This window comes from Phaeodactylum tricornutum, chromosome 7, assembly GCF_000150955.2.
Source record: "Phaeodactylum tricornutum CCAP 1055/1 chromosome 7, whole genome shotgun sequence".
Classification (NCBI taxonomy): Eukaryota; Bacillariophyta; class Bacillariophyceae; order Surirellales; family Neidiaceae; genus Phaeodactylum; species Phaeodactylum tricornutum.
Genome location: NC_011675.1, coordinates 433,800 through 454,813, shown reverse-complemented (window position 1 = coordinate 454,813; position 21,014 = coordinate 433,800). Strand labels below are relative to the sequence as shown.

General features: G+C 49.3%; 6 protein-coding genes across 6 annotated transcripts; 1 reads left to right on the top strand and 5 right to left on the bottom strand.

Moving 5' to 3' along the window:
- Positions 1–66: 66 nt before the first annotated feature.
- PHATRDRAFT_12157 (predicted protein) lies at positions 67–1,110 on the bottom strand (the record flags this gene model as incomplete). Its single annotated transcript, XM_002179612.1, has 2 exons — positions 67–614; positions 666–1,110. Coding segments are annotated over 2 exons (993 nt in total), but the record flags the coding sequence as incomplete, so codon positions are not given.
- An 880-nt stretch (positions 1,111–1,990) lies between these two features.
- On the top strand, positions 1,991–4,516 carry PHATRDRAFT_45524 (predicted protein; the record flags this gene model as incomplete). The annotated part of the gene is made up of 2 exons (XM_002179811.1): positions 1,991–2,022; positions 2,134–4,516. Coding segments are annotated over 2 exons (2,415 nt in total), but the record flags the coding sequence as incomplete, so codon positions are not given.
- Positions 4,517–4,618: 102 nt separating this feature from the next.
- Positions 4,619–5,770, bottom strand: PHATRDRAFT_41947 (predicted protein; the record flags this gene model as incomplete). Its single annotated transcript, XM_002179611.1, has 1 exon — positions 4,619–5,770. One exon carries the CDS (start codon positions 5,768–5,770, stop codon positions 4,619–4,621), a length of 1,152 nt encoding a protein of 383 aa, XP_002179647.1.
- Positions 5,771–6,501: 731 nt separating this feature from the next.
- PHATRDRAFT_19982 (predicted protein) lies at positions 6,502–13,722 on the bottom strand. The gene is made up of 2 exons (XM_002179610.1): positions 12,618–13,722; positions 6,502–12,530 (listed from the first exon to the last, which is right to left on the bottom strand). Exons 1-2 carry the CDS (start codon positions 13,690–13,692, stop codon positions 6,562–6,564), a joined length of 7,044 nt encoding a protein of 2,347 aa, XP_002179646.1. The 5' UTR covers positions 13,693–13,722; the 3' UTR covers positions 6,502–6,561.
- Positions 13,723–15,559: 1,837 nt separating this feature from the next.
- Positions 15,560–16,856, bottom strand: PHATRDRAFT_45522 (predicted protein). Its single transcript, XM_002179609.1, has one exon. It carries the CDS (start codon positions 16,817–16,819, stop codon positions 15,683–15,685), a length of 1,137 nt encoding a protein of 378 aa, XP_002179645.1. The 5' UTR covers positions 16,820–16,856; the 3' UTR covers positions 15,560–15,682.
- A 332-nt stretch (positions 16,857–17,188) lies between these two features.
- AOX1 (precursor of oxidase acyl-coa oxidase) lies at positions 17,189–19,532 on the bottom strand (the record flags this gene model as incomplete). The annotated part of the gene is made up of 3 exons (XM_002179608.1): positions 18,715–19,532; positions 18,574–18,634; positions 17,189–18,506 (listed from the first exon to the last, which is right to left on the bottom strand). Exons 1-3 carry the CDS (start codon positions 19,454–19,456, stop codon positions 17,189–17,191), a joined length of 2,121 nt encoding a protein of 706 aa, XP_002179644.1. The 5' UTR covers positions 19,457–19,532.
- Positions 19,533–21,014: the final 1,482 nt, after the last annotated feature.

The following is a 21,014-nucleotide window of genomic DNA, read 5'->3' as shown; positions in this document are numbered from 1 at the left end:
TCAAGTCTTTTTAACGGATAGTTCAGAAGTGATTAGGTGCTTCACCGAGTCCGCCCGGGCAAAAAACTAACCATGTTGGACGAGATGTGCGTCGCTTCCCCCAAAAAGTGTCCCTAGCACAAAGGCCTGCGAGAGAAGCATTTCAATTTCCTTATCGGTCCATGTGGCAGTGGGCAGCTCTTGTAAAAAGGCAAAGAGCGTTTCAAAGTTCATGGTTTGAAGTGATGCAGAAAATTGGCAGACCAGAGCGGCGCACACGTAAACGTGAAAATCTTCAAAACCGTTGGATTCGGACAGGTAGGTGTCCCACAGGCGAACCACGCACGGGAGGGAGAATTCGCGGAGCAACAGGCAGTTCATCCACTTGAAGGCAAACTGTAGAAATTGTACGCCTTCGGCGGCGAGGTGCTTGCATAAATCGACGTCGATTCGTCGGACGAGTTCTTCCACGCGCATGACCATGCGTTGTACGCCGGGTTGGTCCGCCGTGTAGTGATCCTGAATGCCGGCGAGCAGGTTGGTGAGGCAGCCGTACACGTCCGCTTCGACATCATCCAAGCGTTCGTCCGAGACGTGGTTCATGACGTGGCCTTGTAACACCGTGTGCAACGGGTCTGTCGTCAGCTCGGGTCCGTCATCATCTTGGTTAAGCTGATCTCGGTAACAGTAATCGGCCAAAAAGACGACAATCAGGGGCGTGGCCAGGTCGTTAATTCCCTGTACGTAGCTACTGGCGGGATGCCGCATCGCCCACACGTAGAGTAGTCGGGATAGAAGACGACGAATTCTGTCGTTGCGAAAGAGCGGAATATCCGGAGCGGTTCGGGGTGCGTCCACCAGTACTTGTCGCAAGCACTCTTGTTCCTGCAGAGTGCGGGTATTCTGGTCGGCAATGTCGTAGTGCTGAATTATGGCTTCGCGGTATTCGGCGCGTTTGCGTGTGAGGGTGTGGCTGCGTCTGGATGCATTGGTGGGGACGTAACCCAGCAGGAGCTTCCAGGCCAGGGCCCGGTGTGGCGGTGGAATACCATTCCAGGTCAACGGGCGGAGTGTAGCTAAACTGACAACGTCGGCGTGGATGACCTTGTCGAACTGAGAATCACGATAGGATGTAGGAGTGAAAGGGGTGGAGAGATCCTCGGGTGTGGATTCGGAACGAGCGGCTAGTTCTTGTTCCGATTGTGATACGTCCGTCAACGAATCGGACGGCGCGGGTTTGGTAGAGTGGCTCGGCAGGGAATGTTTAAGATCGTCGCTGTTCGATTCAGACAGCGGCGTTTGCCTCTCGCCTTGGTAGTCCGCGTGGGCGATTCCTCTATCCATTGGCGTGGTGGAGTCTTCAGCGGACGTTGTTGTGTCCAACGGTGTTGCTGGATACGGGGGTAGCGGTGATGGTGGCTGAGGTCGTGTACTATCCCGATCGTCCGCGTTATCGTTCGTTACCTCGGAGGAATCCAACGAGGACGAGACATACGAGCCATGATCAGGCGGAAACGTTTCGGATACTGGCGCTTCGTAGTCATCGTCGTTTTCGTCGTAGCGAATACGCAATGAGCGTCGCAAAAAGCCCGGAAGTCCCCGCGACGCCATGGTCTTGAGTGAGAGTGTCACTCGGGGAACACGGCCGGTACGGAGGAGGGCGCTGAAGGGCTACCGATTCGCCCTTTTCCCAGTTGCGTTTCTATTGTAATCCCCCACGAGCACTCGCTGCGGATCGGAACGAGTATGATTTTCCGAAAGGATCGCTCGGCCATGGTGCCTACCATGGGAGTTGCAGTGTTCCATACCGAGACCCGTGTGTGCATAGGGTACCCGTAGTCCGTTGAGCTGTGTCGTCGTGAATGTGGAGTTATATAACGGTGTGTCTGTCTGGAACGACTCGCTCGTAGCGAATTGTGCCTGTCATTTCGTTATCAAAGACTGGCGTGGATAATTATTTTGCAAATCGACAAAAAACCCAAGGACGTCCCTACCCTACCCTACCCGATGTATGCCACTCTTTTTTCGAGGCAAACGTGCGAAGTATGTACATCATTCCTCTGGTAGGGTACCTGTCATCCACTACCTACCATCATTTCGAACTAGTGTTGGAATCGACTATCTCTAATATTCCTCATTGCTTGACGTTGGGAGATCTCGGCACGACAATTTGGTGGCGATGTCGAACGAACCGTCTTCGGAAGTGTTGGAGTTGTCGGTCGCCGAGACGAATCGGTTACGGGCTTCGTTAGGATTGGCCCCGCTGCGTGGGGTCTCGGGCATCCTCGCCGAGGCGTCTCCAGCTGCCGCAGATACTACCACACACGCGAGTTCTAAAGAAGAATTGGTCTTATCGGTGGAGGCAACTAACGTTTTGCGGTCCCAATTGGGTCTCGCGCCCTTGCGTGACACAGCGAATGAAGTGACTCCCACGACACAACACAGTAGCCGTTTACGGCACGCTCCGGCCGAGAATCAAGGAGATCGCCAACAAGCAGCGGAACGGATTGAGCAGGCTCGATTGCGGAGACAAGTAGAACAGAACGTCGCACAATTGTACGGTGAAGCATCGTTGGCCGAAAACGCGACGATCAACGCCCAGTCCTGGGCGCAATCCTTCCGCGCGCGACCCACGGCGGAACCAGCGGCTCGGCAGCCCCCGTCGACGGAATCCTCCTCCTCTACTGCACCGGCGGCGTACACCGCCCAAGACTTGCGGGGGCTGCGGGTAGCCCACGCAGTCCAGGATTTTCAGGATAACGCCACGACGGTCCTGACTTTGACCGATTCTTCTTTGCTGACTCGGGACGAAGCGTCCGGCAAAGTGCTCGGATTAACACACGATCAAGATGCTTCGGCTCTCGAAAACGTCGATTTGGCGACAGCCCGGATACAACAGGACGGATTGCGTGAAAAGCGGAAAGTGGAAATGGGCATGGGCCGGGCCGGTGGCTACGCTGGCTACGACGATGATGAGTTTGAAGAATTGGGCGGCACGCAGGGGCCATCCCGCGCGGGACGACGACCGCATCTCGAACGCGGCGAAGAGAATGCTCGACCGTCCGAAGTAGCGAAATCAAATAGAGGCTTTTCTATTGGGGCCGTGTTGGATGAATACGATCGCAAAGAAGTGGCGTCGTCGGATTTGTTTGCGAGCAAGCACCAGGCCATTTCATTGGAGCCCACTCGTGCCGACGTGACGGCCTCGGACTTTATGACGGCAGAAGAAGAACGAGTACTCCGGGCGGCTAAAAAGGAATCCACAAAGTTCAAAAAGAAAAAGAAGAAATCCAAAACTAAAACGAGTCGAACAACAAATACTGATGATGGCGATGAAAGTGAAAAAAATAGAGAATCGTCACTTTTGGATGAGTTGGAAGAAACAGCGGTGGAAGGTTCCTCAGGTGCATTACAATCTCGCAAGCGGCGTCGTCGACAACACGATGATACGGAGGAGAATGAGGATAAAGCACTGAAAGTCAAACCCGACAAGCCACCGTCGATGCACGTAGACAACTCTTCCCACGATGCGCCGTCTGCGGCGGAAAAGCGAGCCAAGTACGACGCCATCATGGCCAAGGGCAACGAGCGAACCAAGGCCGCATTTGCGGTTCCTAAGATCAAGACGGTTGACCTGGATGATGAACCGGACGATGCATTTTTAAATGCAGCCTTGGCCAAAGCCCGTCGTCTGAACAGACTCAAAGAAATGACCTCCAAGGCCGAGACTGTATTATCTCATAAGGGAGCAGATGCGGTGTTGCAAGCGCTTCAATCTTCCAACAAGCCTGCTGACTCTTCTTTGACTACCGGTAGCACCAATACTATTTCCTTCTCAGTGGATGACACGCGGGAATTTACCCGGGCACTTCGTGCGCGAGACGAACAAGTGGAGCGGGAATTAAGCAAACGCTACGTCAAAAGTGAAAGAGAGCAGGTGGTCAAGCAGGGTACGACTGTCCAACAGCCAACAGTGTCTACGGTCGACGGCGACCAGGATGCTATGGATACAGGGGATGTGGATATGCACGAGCTGGCGAAAGAAGTGAAAGAGGATCACGTCACGGCTCTAGAGGGAACGACGGGAACTGATGTTCCTGTAGGCCGTGGCTTAGCTGGAATGCTAAATATTCTCAAGCAGAATGGTGACATGACTCGTAAAAATGCCGGCAAAGAAGAGTTACGGGGCCGCGCCAAGGATGAACGTAACTACGAGGATTACGAACCACTCGATTTGAAAAAGGTTGTCAAAATCGATGGCCGCAAGGCGAACGATAAGGACAAGGAGTTTGCCAAACGCGAAGTCAAATTGGAGTATCGCGATAAGCACGGTCGTCTGCTGACCCGCAAGGAAGCCTTTCGCGATCTCAGTTACCAGTTTCATGGTTACACAAGTGGAAAGCGCAAAGAAGAAAAGAAGCTGCAACAAATAGCCAGGGAGCAAGCCGAAGTGGCAGTGGCCGCAAGACAAGCCGGTGAAGGTGGAACACTAGGGGCATTGCGAGCCACACAAAAAGCCACGGGCAAAGCATTTGTTGTTCATAAGACTTAAAACGTTCTTTTTTCTCACAAGCTTGATACTATTAATATTGGCAATTGTGTACAACATTATTAGGGGGGGTTCTGCACCGACCTTGTGCTAGCATTCTAAAGATTGGGCAATGTGCTCGGCAAGTGCCATGGCACTCGTCAAACCTGGGCTTTCTATTCCAAACAGGTGATACAATCCCGGTATTCCATGCTCGCGCGGGCTGGCGATTCGAAAATCCGCAAAGGGAAGGTCATCACCGACGATGAGATTCGGGTGCTCGAGTTTTGGACGTACGCCTGTATAGTCGGGTTCAAGGAAGTTGTCGGCAAGGTTGGGCCAATACTGTCGAATCGAGGCGTAGAAGCGCTCGGCTCGTCCCTGATCGGCTTTCCAGTCAAGAGTATCTGGATCTGTGTCGACGTCGAGCCACTCTACGTCCGGACCAAATTTGACTTGACCTTGAAGATCCAACGTTGCGTGCACACCTAAACCACCTTCTGGATCCGGTAATGGATAGACCAAATGATGGAATGGGGATGCCCCCCGGAGCCGGAAATATGTCCCGCGTGCAAAGAACTGCCGGGGAGGCTGCCATTTGGAGCTGGATTTGCTATGTAAGAGTCGAGCTATTTGATCTGCCCACAGCCCAGCGCAGTTTATGACAGTATTGCAATCCATCCATATACCTGATGCATATAGGTGAATACGGTTGTCAACGATTCGAGCATTGGCTACATTGGTATGCAATGCTAAAGTCGTACCGTACTCTTCAGCCTCGGCCAAAATACTCAACATGAATTCATGAGAATCGACAATCCCCGTGGACGGCGACCATAGTGCTCCGTAAGACTTCACTTGAGGCTCCAAAATAGAGATATCCTCCCTGCTTAAAAGCGCCACATCATTGACGCCGTTTCTTTTAGCATTTTTGTACAAATTTGGAAGCACCTCTCGCGTTTGAGATTGTTCGGTTGCCACAATGAGTTTGCCAATCTTTTGGTATGCCACGTTTCGTTGTTCGCAAAAATTGTACAAAAGATGACGCCCTCTGACACACATAGTAGCCTTCCACGATGCATTGGGATAGTAAAGGCCACCGTGGATGACTTCGCTGTTGCGTGACGATGTTTCGGAGCCAATCCGTGGCGCGCGATCCAAAAGTAAGACTTCCCTGCCCGTCAAACTCAGCGCTCTAGCGACTGCCAGACCCACAACACCAGCGCCGATTACTGCTACATCCATTTTCTCCATTGCAGTCATGGAGGTAGAACTCGAAGCTGTTTCTTACAAAATGCTTCTCTGTCTGTTATGCAAAAATCAAGTCGTTATATTGCAACAGTAAACGTCGCCGCATTTGTTCTGTAAAAGGTACTCTAGCAAAAGGTAGTCGTTTCTTGATGATTGCCAAAAACATCACGTTTGGACTTTTGTGTAACTCAAATGTCACAGTCACTATGTAATATAACGGTAAATATATGTTCAGAATGGCACTCAGGTGTGACATGTCGGGAAGACACAGTGCCCTGTCTGTCGTATGAAGAGATTTGAAGAGAACGAGCTCTCATCTCGAGCAGAATGATATGTTTCATGGGACTTAAGGATCTGATCATACCAGATGAAAGGAGGTAACGGACTGAATGTAAGACATGAAAAAGTAAGGAAACCAGCCATCGGAGAAAGCGTTGTAAGTGCGGAAGATTGGCAATCAACTTGAGAGCGAACGAAGCTATTGAAAAGTAAAATAGAGAACGCAACACCAATCTCTAGCTGCATAAGAAAGAGCAGATCACTGTCAAACGGAAAAGGAAAAAGGGGAGAATCTTTACATTGATTACGCCTCTGTTGTCGACTAGCTAGAACTTGGAAAGTCAAAAGATCCGAAGAAATCGGACTTTTCAACAGATTTATTTTTTTTGGTGTTTTTTTTTATGTACGAGAAGTTTTCGTAATTTGAAATCCAAAGCTTTCTATTTAGTATCAATGAGAGAAATCCCTTTACTACCCATAATATTATTTTAGACTAGTAGGATGAAAGGCCTCTCTGGTATCGTCTAGCCCAAGAAGTCGTCTAGATCAGCGCCATCATCGCCCGCTCCGTCTTCCATTTGAACAAATGACAAGAAGTGCTGCGGTCGATGGCACTCTGCGTAAAACGGTTCAGGAGTGTCCATTTTCAGCTCATAATCCATTCCAGCACTATGTTTCACCCCCTGAAAGTTGTAATTCCATCCAAGACCGCCTTGCGGAACCATAAAGAACCCCTTAAAGCGGTCACTGAGAAGCATTTGCACCTTTTCAAAACAACTGGACGAGTACTGTTCGGCATTCGCTACGCCACCAGCAATGTTTCGACTTTTGTTACCCCATTGCACTCCATTCTCAGTCACGCGATAAGCTGTCAGCGAACACGATCCTTGCGTGAAGGACGTAGTAATAATGATCTCGCTCTCACCAGTCCACGCGTTCGGATTGTCTGCCATGATGGAAGCATGAGTCACAACGTCGGGTGCTGGCAGTATCTGTACCCCATTCTGAATCAGTTCGTTCGGCTGTGTGTGAATCCATCCAAGTGGTTCCAGCTCCTTAAGGATATCATTGTCAGGTAATTTCTTCGGTAGTGTTACGCTCTGATGGTTACCTATTTGTGGAACCATAACAATACACCGTACTTCGCGAACCAGATCGTTGTCAGGGGGAGTCACTCCATAGAGGTAACCAGCAATCTGAGTTCGAAGGTCGGCTGTCGTGATGAATTTGGCAAGAATGTTCTTGGGTAGTACATATGTAAGACCCTCTTCCGAAATGTCTTCAGAAGAGACGTAGATATGCTTTGTTCGGAGGTGCAAATTAGTCGCACTAATTGCGCGTACCCGCCAATCCGTCTTGCTCTGGAACGTCGCTGACTCGTACTGTGTAGTGGTTGTGACAACGATTTGTTCGCCATGTACATTCGTCGTCTTTGTTGTGGTTGCTGTCATCTGCGATTGTTCACGAGCTTGTGCCTCGATTTCGGCGACTTGTTGGCGCTGAACAGAAGGAGGCGCAATCTCCATTCCGAGGATAATGTCGCGGATTTCGCTCTGTGTCAAACTCGAAACATTGACGTTATTCTTCTTTCCGTAGTCAGCAAGAATCAAGTCTTTCAGGGCCACCTCCACTTTGATCCATTGCTCGTCCGTCAGGGATGGCCATACGTGATGCGGTTCCGTTACAACGCTGGTATCGGGTCGGAGAATTTGTTTGACTTTATCAGTATGAACATGAAGGCCCCGGAGAATCAGAATCAGACGAGAGAAGGCAGTATACGACGAAATACTCTTGAGCCAATCATCATAGATGTTAAACAACACCATTTGAGGCTCCGTGGCGCGTAAGATAAGGTCTCCGAATTTCTCAACCTTGAGCGCAGCTTGGAAGGGTAGCTGCAACTCTGAGCCTTTCAACACGATATTTGGAAAATCCAAGCAATGGACCTCTAAGGGATCCAACATACCCTTCCGCGTAACAATAATCTGTTTCGGCTGCTCTTCGATTGGAAGAGAACGAATCAGCGCGGCAACTTCTTCAGCAGTCTTCCACTTTGCAAGTTGTGACAAGCGCTTCTGTCCAGCCCAAACACTCGTGTGAATAATTTTCAAAAAGAGCTGACCAGTCCTTGGGTTAAATATAAAAATTGCACCATTTATAGGCTTGGTCGTCAAGTTGCCCTCGAATGTCTTGTGAATCGTCACACGGTATACATTTGTATCGTCCACAAACCAAATCACCTGATTGCTAAACAGCTCACCGTAATTCTGAGAACTTAAATACGGCTCAGTAGGCTCACTTGAATAAAGCTGTAGCCCCTTCCGGATACGCTCACGGAGTACGTAAAGAGCCGGATTCGCCTTCATAATTTTGGCCATCGCTTGTTGAAGAAGTGGCTTTCCCCCGGGAATAAAGTTGCCAAAACCGCTGTAAAGAGAATAGGCCAGGTCGACGGATAGTAAACATCCAGTTGGCGATGGGTAGATACTCATGTTGTCGGTCGTGTAGTCCAAAAACTTAGCCCGTGAGTAGCGCTCAATGTCGTGCGAGTCAAAATCGCCCCAGCGAAGCTGAACATCTAGCCAGTACTTGTTTGAAGTCGTTCCATCGTAGTCGTCTTTCGTATCATGCAGAAGACTGGGCTTTGAGACTTGCCATTTGTAAGCTGCAAAAAGGACAAGATCAGCACAACTACTGTTCATTTTATAAGATTTTCGAGGGTGAATTGTTTCCTTCTGAACATTTTCAATTTCGAGAGCATCCAACTCTTGATCAAAGACTTGCACTATGTCCATTACAATACTTTCGTGTATCTTTTGCCATAGATGAGCGCGGAAAATCTGAATCAGCGAAATTTTTAGAGTAGGAATCTTGCCATGCATAAAAATCCCCGTCAAGTCTAGCTGCACCTGAAAACCAACGTAGACGTTGGCTCGATTGATAGTTGGAGACCACCATAAAGTAAAACGTCGGTTGGGAATCTGGGTCAAACCTGACCGTTGGGCATTCGTCAGCTTTTTAAACTTCATACTCTCCTCAAATCCAGAAGCTTTTTCCCAAAATAAACCCTCCCAGGTCGGAAAGTAGGTGCCTTTGAAAAGACTATGCTCTAGGATACCTTCGACGCCGCCTAGTGCTTGGATCATGTCCGTACGGTATGCATTCAGATTCCAAAGTTTTCCATCGTGTCGTTGATGAGTCCACCAAAAGGGATTTACCCGAAGAATGTGGTAGCGCTTCATTTCCTCTCTACTTCGCCAGCCACGGTCGTACGCAAGCGTATGACGATCCTTTGAGAAGAGGGTATTGATCCTTGGAATTCCACGGTCCCATGAGTCTTCGAGGTCCTCGAGCGTTAGCCGACGATTCTGAGTGTTCGCTTCCTGGCGCTTCAAGGCATATTCCGCCCACACTCGTTGCGAATCGACAAACTCGCTTTCCCACGGCTGCAAATACCGGAATAAATTGGGAATCAATTGGTCGGCATCATGGCTAAGACCAGAACGGAAGTGTGTGACCCCCATATCAGTTTGTTTGCTGTATCGAAGGTCACTCTGGGGTATAAGTACATGCCCCATCGAAAGCATTCCAAGACCACCTAGCTCCTTGGGACAATAAAACACAACTGGAGGAAAGCGACTGGGCATCTTACTGTTCAAGCCAATCTTAATTCTTGTCTGAATCTTATTCTCGTTCTTAACAAGAAGATCAAGCAGCTCTTGTGTGTTTAATACGGCTTCACGATAGTATGTCATCAAACCAATTAGCGCTGTGTTCCATTTGTTCGCGATCTTCGTAAAAGTGGTGGCGCCACTGCTCATTAGAATCTGGCGGATACGATTATCGAAGGCCCGAACTGCTTCCTCCTCGACACACAGATGAGCTTGAGCTGTCATCTCTTTCGTCGTTTCGTTTTGGAGGTTCCAAACACCATCCTTGTAGGTTGTCGGGGCTACAGGAGACTGAAAAGCGCCGGCGGCAGATCGACGAGCTGTCTTGATCGGCTGAATACGAACCTCAAATCCACTCATATCAAACAACAGATTCGGATTGTCTACGCTGTATACGCTGACGAAGGCCACGTCCCAATCCAAGGTCGTAATACTCCTGGGGAGGCGATTCTTTATGTCCCAAAACACCGCTCGTCCGAGGTTGACATCGCGCTTCAGTAAGCGCATGCGACAATCACGAGGCCAGCACTTCTTGTTTCTATATCCGACAGCATTTTCGTTGTTTGGATCAGGATGCTCAGTAAGGTAACGTTGGATAAGATCCTTACTATCGTTTGTGTCGAACTTGAACAACATGTAAATCTTGTCAAAATACCGGGTATAAAGACGAATAGGGTGACTGACCTCCGTCTCAATGTCCGCAAAAGTCAAATATTCATTGGGACGCTGCGGAAGACCCGCAATTTCGCTGGCTCGTGTCAAACCCAACACCAAAAGGTCCAATACCAGCCCGTAATACTGAACGATAAACGATGAGAACTGTAACCCACGAATTAACCCATAGGAGTTCGTGTGTAGCATATCTTTGAAGGCGATACTGACATTGTTCTTTGCTGTCATGTAATCAGCAATATTGTGATCGACGATGAGTCGCAGCAGTCGATTCAACAAAGTGAGGTCCATTTTCTCGTAAAGTTTGTCAAACTTCGATTGAACCAGAACAACGCTATCGCCGTTCTCGTCGACCTGCCAAATATTTTCCAAGTTATTGATTCCTTGACACCATTTGTAAACAAGTAAGGGCGGAGGCTCCGAGTCCGCGGGCTTGATCCAGGTTGGGAACAAGTGGCGCTTGTCAGCTTCGTACCAAAGATACTGGTCCAAATATGAGTCCGTAATCTTCTCCAGTGGCTCAATGGTATACACTGGCGACAAGAATTCGTACATGTCCATAAACTCAACCTCCACTTCCTTGAAAGTTCGCTGCGTTAGTAGGTGACGCTTAATACGCGACAGAGCTTCATGTGGATTATCGTACGCTTGCTCGATCAAGGCCAACTCTTCACGCGCGGCACTATTCAGACGAATCGCTAAACCGTAATTTTCCTTTAACCGTTCCAGTGCCAGAATCAGCAGCTTGGTATCGTGCTTGTAGGATAGCGGTGGAAAGGGAATTGGAGTAAACTTTCGACTTTCCAACCAATGAACAGTCGTCGTATAAATGGCGACGGCTTCTTCGGCCGAAACGTACGGTCCGTCCTTGAGATAGTTGTGCTGGCGTTCCTGCTCTGCCTTGAGCCACAACCTGGTAAGTCGACCTAAATTCTTCTTGACCACACTCTTATCAACAGTTCCGCCTCGCTTGATGCGTTCGCGATTGTAATGCGCAATATTTGTCCACCAATCAGCCTTGGCCTTGACATAACGTAAAATCATGTTCTCGATAGGAGCAGGCATACCGGGCACCTTCCAAGGAATGTTTGCTTTCCAGCATCGGAATGCCTCAGACAAATGTGACAAAATAACGCGACTCTTATTTTGTTTGACACCGGCAGGCATCATATCGAGAATGTCGTGCATCACACTCGCACGCAATTCCAAATCAAAGTGTGATTCAACCCGTTGCTTCGTCACATTCTTGGCAAATGATTTGGAATGACGACCCTCAAACTGGCGTGCCAGCAAATTACCCAGCCACTTTTCTAGTAACGGTGTAATACCACGAAGGAAGAACATCCATACACGCCAGGACGGCGCCCAAAAACCAACTCCTGGTCCTTTGCCGACAGGGCCCGTATTGAAACGATAATAGATTAAGTGTTTCAGATCCTTGCAAGTTCGAATTTGCCGCATCAATCGGTATTTGTACCGATACATTCCCGTCAGCTGACCGACGTGGTTAAATGTATACTGGAGTCCATCCGCGAGCTGGTAAGCGTCAATATTAGAAAGACGATACTGCACATGAGCATCGACCACAAGTTTTGTTAGACGCAAAATCTCTCGAACTAAATGAAAAGCGTTACCAAAGCGCGACTTTTTACGCTCCTTGGTCGTCAGAGTTTTTGTCGGTTTGAGGTTAAAGTTGTAGTCCAAATGCAAGTAGTTGAGCTGTTTGCGTTGAATCAACAAGTTCAAGACATTGTGGCCTTGACGGCAGATCTGCAGGCCCACCTCAACCCAGTCCAGCTCGGTACACTGAAAGAACTTGGTACTCTTAAGGCTCTTGAATAATGAACGCTTGGCGCGTGGCTTAGCCGGACGGGAGTGCAGCTGCGAAACCACCCAGGCTTTGAGAAGCTTTTGGTAAGAGACGCGCACTTTGGTGGGATAGTTCATATCTCGCGAAACTCGGTCCCGGAACCAGTGGCCGATCAGGGGAATGTCAAGGACTCGACGGGTACGTCCCGCACGAGTGTTGAACGGATATGGTGCCCAGTACAGGGCAACGCCAGAGGAGGTTGTTTCTGTAGCCAGTGGGGCGTCCGACAACAGCGGTTGCAAGTCGGGCGCCCCGACGACTTCTTCGTCCAATTCCCAACCTGGATCGTTCCAATCGGCGAACGCGTCATGCTGTGCCCAAATATTGTCCCAATCGCCAGTCTCAGTTTCCCCCACCAACGGCAAACTAAAGTCTTCCACTTCAAATTCATCCACGTCTTCCGGTACGGACCAGTCCTTGGTATGGACGACGCGCACGATCGGATTTAATTGAGACGGGTAGGCTTCAAAACAAAGCAAATCCGGCTCATCGTCATCTTCGTCTCCCGCGTAACTCGAGGGCACATCGTGATAAGGCGACAATACGGTTTTTCGTGGCCGTGCATTGTAAACGTGCGGAAACGCGATCTTGTATTCCGTCCGTATCGGCACCCGAATGATGATTTTCGAAACGTCATTGAAGTCGTTCCAATCTTCATCTTGCTCCACATCTCGAAATAGCGGTTCGAAACGGGGCCCACCGGGAATGGCGACATTCAATGCCTTGGCCGTCAAAAAGTGGGGCAAATCGAACAAATACCGATGATTCGTATCGGTCTGGGAATTCAGTAGGGGTTCCGCGAGACGGTACAGTTGGGCCAACACTGGTGTGCTCAAGCGCCATGTCTTATAACTCGGACCGTTTACGTAGACGTGATCCGCCAGCGGCTCTTGTCGCGTTTCCCGAATATCACTTAGAGGCTGTGAGGACTCGTAGAACCAATCTCTTAACAAGGCGTAATCGTCATCTTGTTGCAAATCCAGTTGTACGGCTTCCCCGGGCTCTACCGTAAGTAAATGATCGGCGTAGTCGAGCGGCGGTTCCTCATCGTCAAAGGGAGGAAATCGCATCCGCTTGAAATGTCGGCGATCCCGTTTTTCTCTGCGCATCAACAACCAGGCAGTTCCCCACTGCGCCCGGTACACCGGCTCGATGACGGTCGGTACGTGATCGATGAAAGAAATCGCTCCCGTGACGTGGAAGAGCACGGGTACTTCTTTATAAGACTCCCACGGCATGGGAATATTTTCGAGAAGTTTATACAAAGCGTGGGGAACGTATTTTAAGGCTCCTAGGTAGATACGTTTTTCCGACTGGTAGCGTTTGCTGCTCATGTCCCCATGGTCCTGCAAGATTTTGCGCAAGAAATCAGGCGGGAGGGTTTCCTTCTGCGGCGCTGTGAATGTGTTGAGCCGTTTGTGAGCGTAGCGTTTGCGTTGCATTTGTGCCCATCGTCGGGCCTTTTCTTCCAAACTGATGGACGACGCATATTGCACTCCAGGTGTGGTGGATGCAGTAGAACTCATCCCGTTGTTGTAGAACGGCGGAGCGTACATTCCTGGCGGCGGTGGAGGCATTAGACCCGGAGGGGTTTGTACCATGCCGGGAGGCGCCATCATTCCCGGTGGCGGGGGCAAAGGCGCGTTTCTACCATCCAATGGTACTACCGGCGTCGCGTGATGATACATCATTCCTGGTGGCGGCAACCCCGTACTCATTTCGTGATGTTGTGCTCCTGGACCCGTCATCATCGTCATTCCTGGCGGCGGTGCACCCATTCCGGGAGGAGGACCCATACCCGGTGGGTAGCGCGGTGACGGCTGCGTTTCCTCTTCCTCATCGTCGCTATTGCTGTCGTTCTCATGACTCGTGCTCTTTGGCTCTCCCATGATAATGGAATCTATCTAAGACACTACGGAATGGAATCCGATAGACCTGAAAGAGATTGAACGGGGAGTTCCCTTTTGTTGCTGAAACGTTCAAGAAATCGATCTCCGCTGTCGAATGTAGTAACTGTGCTACGGTGATGTAGCTGTAGCTGTAACGAAAAATCTGGTGTTACGCGTAGACTACGTGCAGACTTTCTTGACGTTGCCCGATGCGCTGCGGATGACGTATAGACAGACAGACCAACGAAGGACTATCAGTAGGTGGATGAGATCCGCATCTGTCTCCTGTTAGCGGACAGACTAACTGTAAGCGTTTCCGTTCATGAAAACGCGAACGATCCAATCAATCGTGACTGGAATATCGATTGACTGTGACTTCGATTCTAACGACTGCGTTTTCTAAAGCTAGCCGAGTAGGATTTCCCAAACTGATGATGCAAAAGGATCGTCACCTGTTGCGGTGCATTCAATTTATCGATATCGTGAAAAAACTCTTGGAGGGTGCTGGAAAACTTACCCATCCACATGCTTAATCAAATCTTCCACGCCACGGTAGAATGGACTTCGACCATACGGCTGCTCTTACGTACGCTTAGAATTGCTCGATAGATTGCTTGACGCGCGTCAACGATGCACAGCAAGTTTGTGGGGATGCCGTCAATCAGAGTCGCGACTTGTTGACCACAGCTGCTACTGTCCAATCACAACTCGAACGCATTTTGCGGGCGAACGCTCAATCAATTTTGGTAGTCCATGACTTGACTCAAGGTGGGCAAAATGATAACGTCATTGGTTACAGTTAGCACGGAGCATGGACGACGGGGTTGTCTCGTGTGCAGGCTCTGCCGCCAGCATGATTGATCGGATGGAGCAAGGCGTCCGTAACTTGACGATCGGAATCGATGAAGCCGCCAGTAGTCAATCTTGACGACGCTTCGGAATTTCCGGGCATCGAATCCGCAGTTTTTGAGTTGGATGCATCCACCACCGCGATCGACAATTGACAGTGAGCGTAATCACAACTGCTTGCTCCGGTGCTGTCGGCTGTAGGGTACAGCCAATAATACAAAAGGATGCTGGGACATGCTGGCACAGGTCAAATCTTTTGTGAGAAGCGCACGAGATACAATTGAACGCCCTCTCGGGAGTGTGGGACTTAAAGTCGTCTACTAGTAATTGCCTATATGTGCTGGCGTGTGCGCTTTGGCGAATTGATGAGGTTGTAGTAGCTCAAATCGAGCGACTGCGCCACGGGATGATAGACTTGTTGTATGCTGCACTGGCAAATTTTTTGGGAGGAGTTGTAGAGGTGGCGCAAGGTGTCGACTTAGTGTTAGAAGATGCTTTTGCGAAAACTTGCTAAAAAAAATTGGTCAACGTGAATTAATATAAAGAAGAAATAGAGTTGTATTCGATTAGTATCTGTGCCTTGTGAGGGAGTGAGAAATCCCGCAACATCGGAGAGACAATGAAAATATTGAAAGCCTGGTGATACTTTGATGAAATAGAAGAGAATCCGAAAATATTACGGACTGTGTCTTCGCTATTTCCCTCCCGGTCGACTCCCAAGGGGAACGCCTCGAAAGACACCCAAGCCTGGTCGGAAATCTCGCGCAAGCTTACCCAGAATCGGCGGCTTGATGGCTGACTCGGGCACATCCCGAACGTACACTATCTTTCGGGTTTCCGGATCAAGCTCGTAGAAACTCATTCCCTTGACTGTATCTGGTGCGTCGTCCAATACTACTTCCCACGTAAAGCAAGTACTCAAATCACCGTCGTCAAAACGTAAGGGACGAAATTCAATACCAGGAAACGAGAAATCATCGACAAAGGCTTTCACTTCGGCTGGACTAGTCAAAGGATTTTGAAAATTGAAATCGCGATACAGAATGTCGTCGGCAAGAAATCGCATGAGCTCGGCAGTGCCGGCTTCGGGTTCGGCGTTTTGCAGGTCGACGTATAGGTACTTTGCCACTTCATTGGCGGCCGTCGGCGCTTTCTTTTCAAAAGACACTGTTGGCTTCGGTTCCGCGCCTTGCGTGACGGCCCGGAGCAATTCCTTGGTCAGATTTCCTGGTTTGAACAACGGCTCGGGAATTTCTTGGATGTATTTGATCTGGCCGTTTTCGTTGAGTTCGACGAAGGTAGTTCCGCGCAATCCTTCTTCCTGGCCACATGTCCAAGTCCAAGCAAATCCACAAGCTATATCGCCATCGCTAATTCGATCAATGCGAACTTCACCCTTACCTTTCCGTTGGGCGACGCGCTCCATAATGTATGCGGCTGCATTTGTTTTCCCCGTATAGGGCTGCGGAAAGAAGCGATCTTCAATCAACACGTCCGGAGCACAAACTTCGGCAAATGCTCTGGCACCAGCTTCTGTCACATAGCACTTATCTTCTTCCACCAAGGATTGCATCAAGTCGCGGGCTCTCTTGGTAGTAAATGCTTTAGCCGATGGGGACGTCGGCGTGGTTGCTGACAAAGAGGAAGCGGACGACTTAGGAGAGAGTACACCGGGAAAAGTTGCCTTACTCTTGGATAGTGGGGAAAAAGACAGTCCCGTAACTACACTCGCAGCCAAGACAGAAATTTGGGCGAGCGTTTTCAAATCTCTCATAGCGGACGTTTGGTAGGTTGGCTCACAGTCAAGTCGATTTGCTTCTCTTTCTGCCATTGACGAATTCAAACAAGTTCACGGATGCTCCAGGTCGCTTTCTTGTTGAAAATGTGTGACATGTGACTGTGAATTCCTGTTTTTTAGCGTTTTACGACATACGAAAAGCAGTCAATTGTAAGAGAAGCTTAAAATTCCTGGAATAACTAGACAGAAGCCGGTCTCTGTTTTACGCAAATCTCCAACCCGACAGTAAACTCAAGTTCCTACACGACGAGAGAAAGCATGTCGAAGCGGCCAGTAAAAACTTGTGGATTGTAAGTCCAGGTATAACACTGACCTAGCATGATTTGAAAGACATCCGCATCTCAACAAGGCGTTTATCAGATCGCCGATGCCCCCAAAGATTCAAATAGTGTTTTCCTAAGCTTATAGACGGGATACTGTCGCTTTATATGTACCAGTACCACCAGCAATCAACCGTTTCAAGTGCTGTTCGTAGCCAGGTCCAGGATCCGAGTGGTTCAAAGGATCTCGCAAAGCAGCTTTTAAGATGGCAGGATACACATCCCCGTCGTAACGACCCAAAGCACTCTTCAGCTTAAAGTCAGAAAAGTCTCGAGCATCTACGAGAGAGACCGCATCAGTACGAATGCAATCCAAAAGCTGCAAAACAGCGCTTCGGACCCATCGAGAATGGTCGGCCGTCACGTAACCGTCTTCTAAAAAGTCACCGAGTTCCTTCTCCATCCAATAAAGGGCGAAAAGTCGAGCGAGATTCTGCAGCACGGTCACTTCGGCAACACCGATCGCACCTGACCTCTCTTCGCCGTCGATGCCTTCCATGAAGTTACGAAGCAAGAGGAATTGAGAATAGGCACGCGAGACTCTGGCCATTTCTACTAGAGCATCATTCCAAGCTTCCTGATAGGATTTGCCGCTTGAGATTGAGCCTTGTATTTGAGACGCTACGCCCACCAGAAGACGAGCGGATCGGTGACACAAAGCAGCCAGTAAAGCGTCCAAATTCATCACGTCGATTTCCGAAACAATCCGGCAGTCTTCTTTTACGCCCTTCAAATTAGACTGTAGAGAGGAAATTAAACCATACGAATCGCAAGATACGTAGTCAGATAAATCGCCGTCGTCCTGTACAGTCTGGACGAGTTTAAGTAGCACCTTAACGACTTGCTGGGGCAACATCTGATTGTCACCTTCCACAGTCGGACTCTGTAAGTAGGTCGTAATCAGTTCGGGGAGGCCAGAACATTGCAAAAAGCCGTGGCCACCACATGCTTTGCGACAATCTTCAATCCCGTCAGCTGCCACTGTTGTTGTAAATGATTTGAGTGCCGACGAGGACGCGTGGATATCTGTGACTGCTGCTTTGGAAATGGACTTATTCGACACAAGTTTGTCTTCGATATCTTTGAGCTGCTCCATCACGCGCTTTCCTGTAAAAAAGAAACAGTACGACGCCGCAATAAGTGGGAACACCCGATGCTGCTGTTGCTTGTAATCCAGAATTTGCAATTCCGATTCACCATCCGAAGCGTAACCTTGCCGACGCAAGGCGGAGTAACGGGTGACAATCGTACAGGCTACTGCCAAGTTTTTACCCGCTTCGTTGCATATGTGCGCCCGGACTTGCATCATAGTAATGTACGAGATTTTTGAGGCCGCAGCCGAGACGCTTTTTTTGGAGTAACGGCCACGTTCGTCGACATGTGCGAATCGCATGGCCATGCTAACACAAATTATGGTTAGCGAAAGCAAAACGCCACAAAACTTTCTTGATTTTCAGAAAGACTTACTTTCGACGTGGTATTTTAACGTTATCGAATTGAGCAAAACCGTTGTCCATCACGTTGTACCCTATTGAAAACAAAACAACGATGAATTGCTGTAACTGTACGCACGCATTCCCATCCATCAAATCGTCTCCACCAACCTACCAATCTTGGGTCCAATGTCACCCGACTTGACTCCTGGTAGCAGCTTGTGATCTTTCATTGAACGTAAGGGTACCAAAAAATTGTGCATGCCTTGATCTTTACCGTGGCCGTCGATAAGCCGGGCAATCACCATAGCGTGATTTGCCGTCCTTCCCAGGGTTCCGGGCCAAAACTTGGCTGATGTGATCGTCGGCGAATTGATAACGAACGAGCCGCCCTTTGTGCCGTCTTGATCTTCCGACACGAACGTTGCTGTAGTTTCGAGGGCCCGCACGTTGGATCCGTGTCCGAGTTCGGTTTGAGCGTAGCATCCAATCATTTTCCAATCCCGACAAAGCGGTAACCAGGCGCGTTGCTGTTCTTCGTCGCATAAAGAGACAATGTTGGGGACAAACATGATCCAATGGAGCGCCGTCGGTAAATCATCCGCCAGCGCTGCCAAGAGGACTGGAAAATCCGGATCCATGACTACCTGTCCGTCGTATTTGTCTCCAATACCGAGTGTCCGACAAAGTTCCACCATGCGTACATGTTTGGCCAATCCACGAACATGACGATCAGTTCGATGCAAATAAGCGTTATCGTCGTTTGAAAAAATCCCGGTGGGATCACGCTCAATGATGGCTTGCAATTGACGGCGACGGGCTGTCCGATCGGAACCCCCATCAAGCATGTGAGTGAGTTGCTTTACATCAAAAGTCGCTCGCGCGCGTTCGCGCCGTAAGTCTTCGTTTACTGGCATGTTGAGGAGTAAGATGCAAGAGAGCTGAAAGAATTCACCTCGGGAGTTTGGGGAGGGAGACAGAGGTAACGGGAAAGGATGCAAAAAGTGTAGAGGGTACGGTACATACCGGTTAGATGGCTTTTCGGTCGGGTTATCACGTGATCTCAAGCGCGAAGCGTGACGGGAGTGACGACCTTGGAAACGTACATGTCACACAGTCAATGGCGAAGGTAACAAGACCCGGAGACCTTAATTGTGCCAAATCCGACTGACTGCGACACTTTGGAGACGTTCGACTGGATTACGAATTTCATACCACGATTCTCATTGCAAATCAATATTATCTATCATCAAGGGCAACGAGAATAAAAGGATGACACGATAACATTAACTGAAAGTGTATGCATTCACCGCTATTCACCAGTCATACCACTGAGCCACTCACAGTCAAGCCAATCGACAAATCGTTTTATCGACGACGTGATGGGAAATCAAAGATATGTTCGGCGTCTCACATTTCCGGGAATATCGGAACGCCGAAATTCTTACTTTCGGTGCTTCCTGCCGGTAGCTGGAAATCCGAAGCCGTTGGCAACAGGCGGATGATCGAGATAGATGTACACAAGCATTTACAATTACATGATGCCGTTGGCTCTATCATCACAATAATCAGTTTTCTGAATCCAACGAAGATTTGCGGCATTTTCTCTGTCACTACTCTCATAGGAAAATCAGTGGATGTTGCGTTGCTGATTGTGAGCTAAAAGAGTGGTTCCTGTGCACTGATGTTGTTTCTCATAAGACCTTTTCTTTCTAGCGGTCAAGCAAACAGAATATCATTTCGCGCTTCATTCGCAATCAAGAATCACGAATGACAGCAAACTCGGCGGATATTCCGATGGATCCACCGATATCGGCGACTGCACCCATGAAGGCTTCCGTCGACGCGCCGTCGTTACTACTGTTGAATTCACCTACCACGGCGCCCTCGATCGGGTCGCTGAGGAATTGTAATCGATTTCGACTCACGTCCATCCGACCGTGCCGAACCCTGCCTCGCTGGTCTGGTTGCCTTGGGCTTGACAACAGGCTTGTTGCAGATCAAGCATACGCGACTGGGAGGTCGGGAAGCTGAAGAGTTGGATGGCGTCGATAGTTCGCTGCTCGGCTTGGCAATATTATTTGGGGGTTTACTCCAGGTTTTAGCTGGCATATATGAAATCAAACGAAACAACAGGATGTCACTAACAGTACCACGAATATTGGTGTTTACGCTGATCTTGTTAGAATTTGGTGTGCGGAATGCCATGGTTGATGAGGTTGCTGGCTAATTTGACATGGCAACAACTGCTAACACTTTCTGGCTGGCGTTTGCGGAATTCGTGAAGGATGTAGTTGGTGAGAGGCGAGAGATCATTCCCTTGGGTCATTGGAAGGGGAAAAAATCACGAGATGTCGGGTGCAGCGCAGGCTCCTCTTGGTATATATGGGACGCGGCTCTCTTTAATTTTTCGGCTCCGACACATGAAAGACCAAAAGACAGGAGAAAATCAAAAGGGGGTTTGTGACTCCCCTG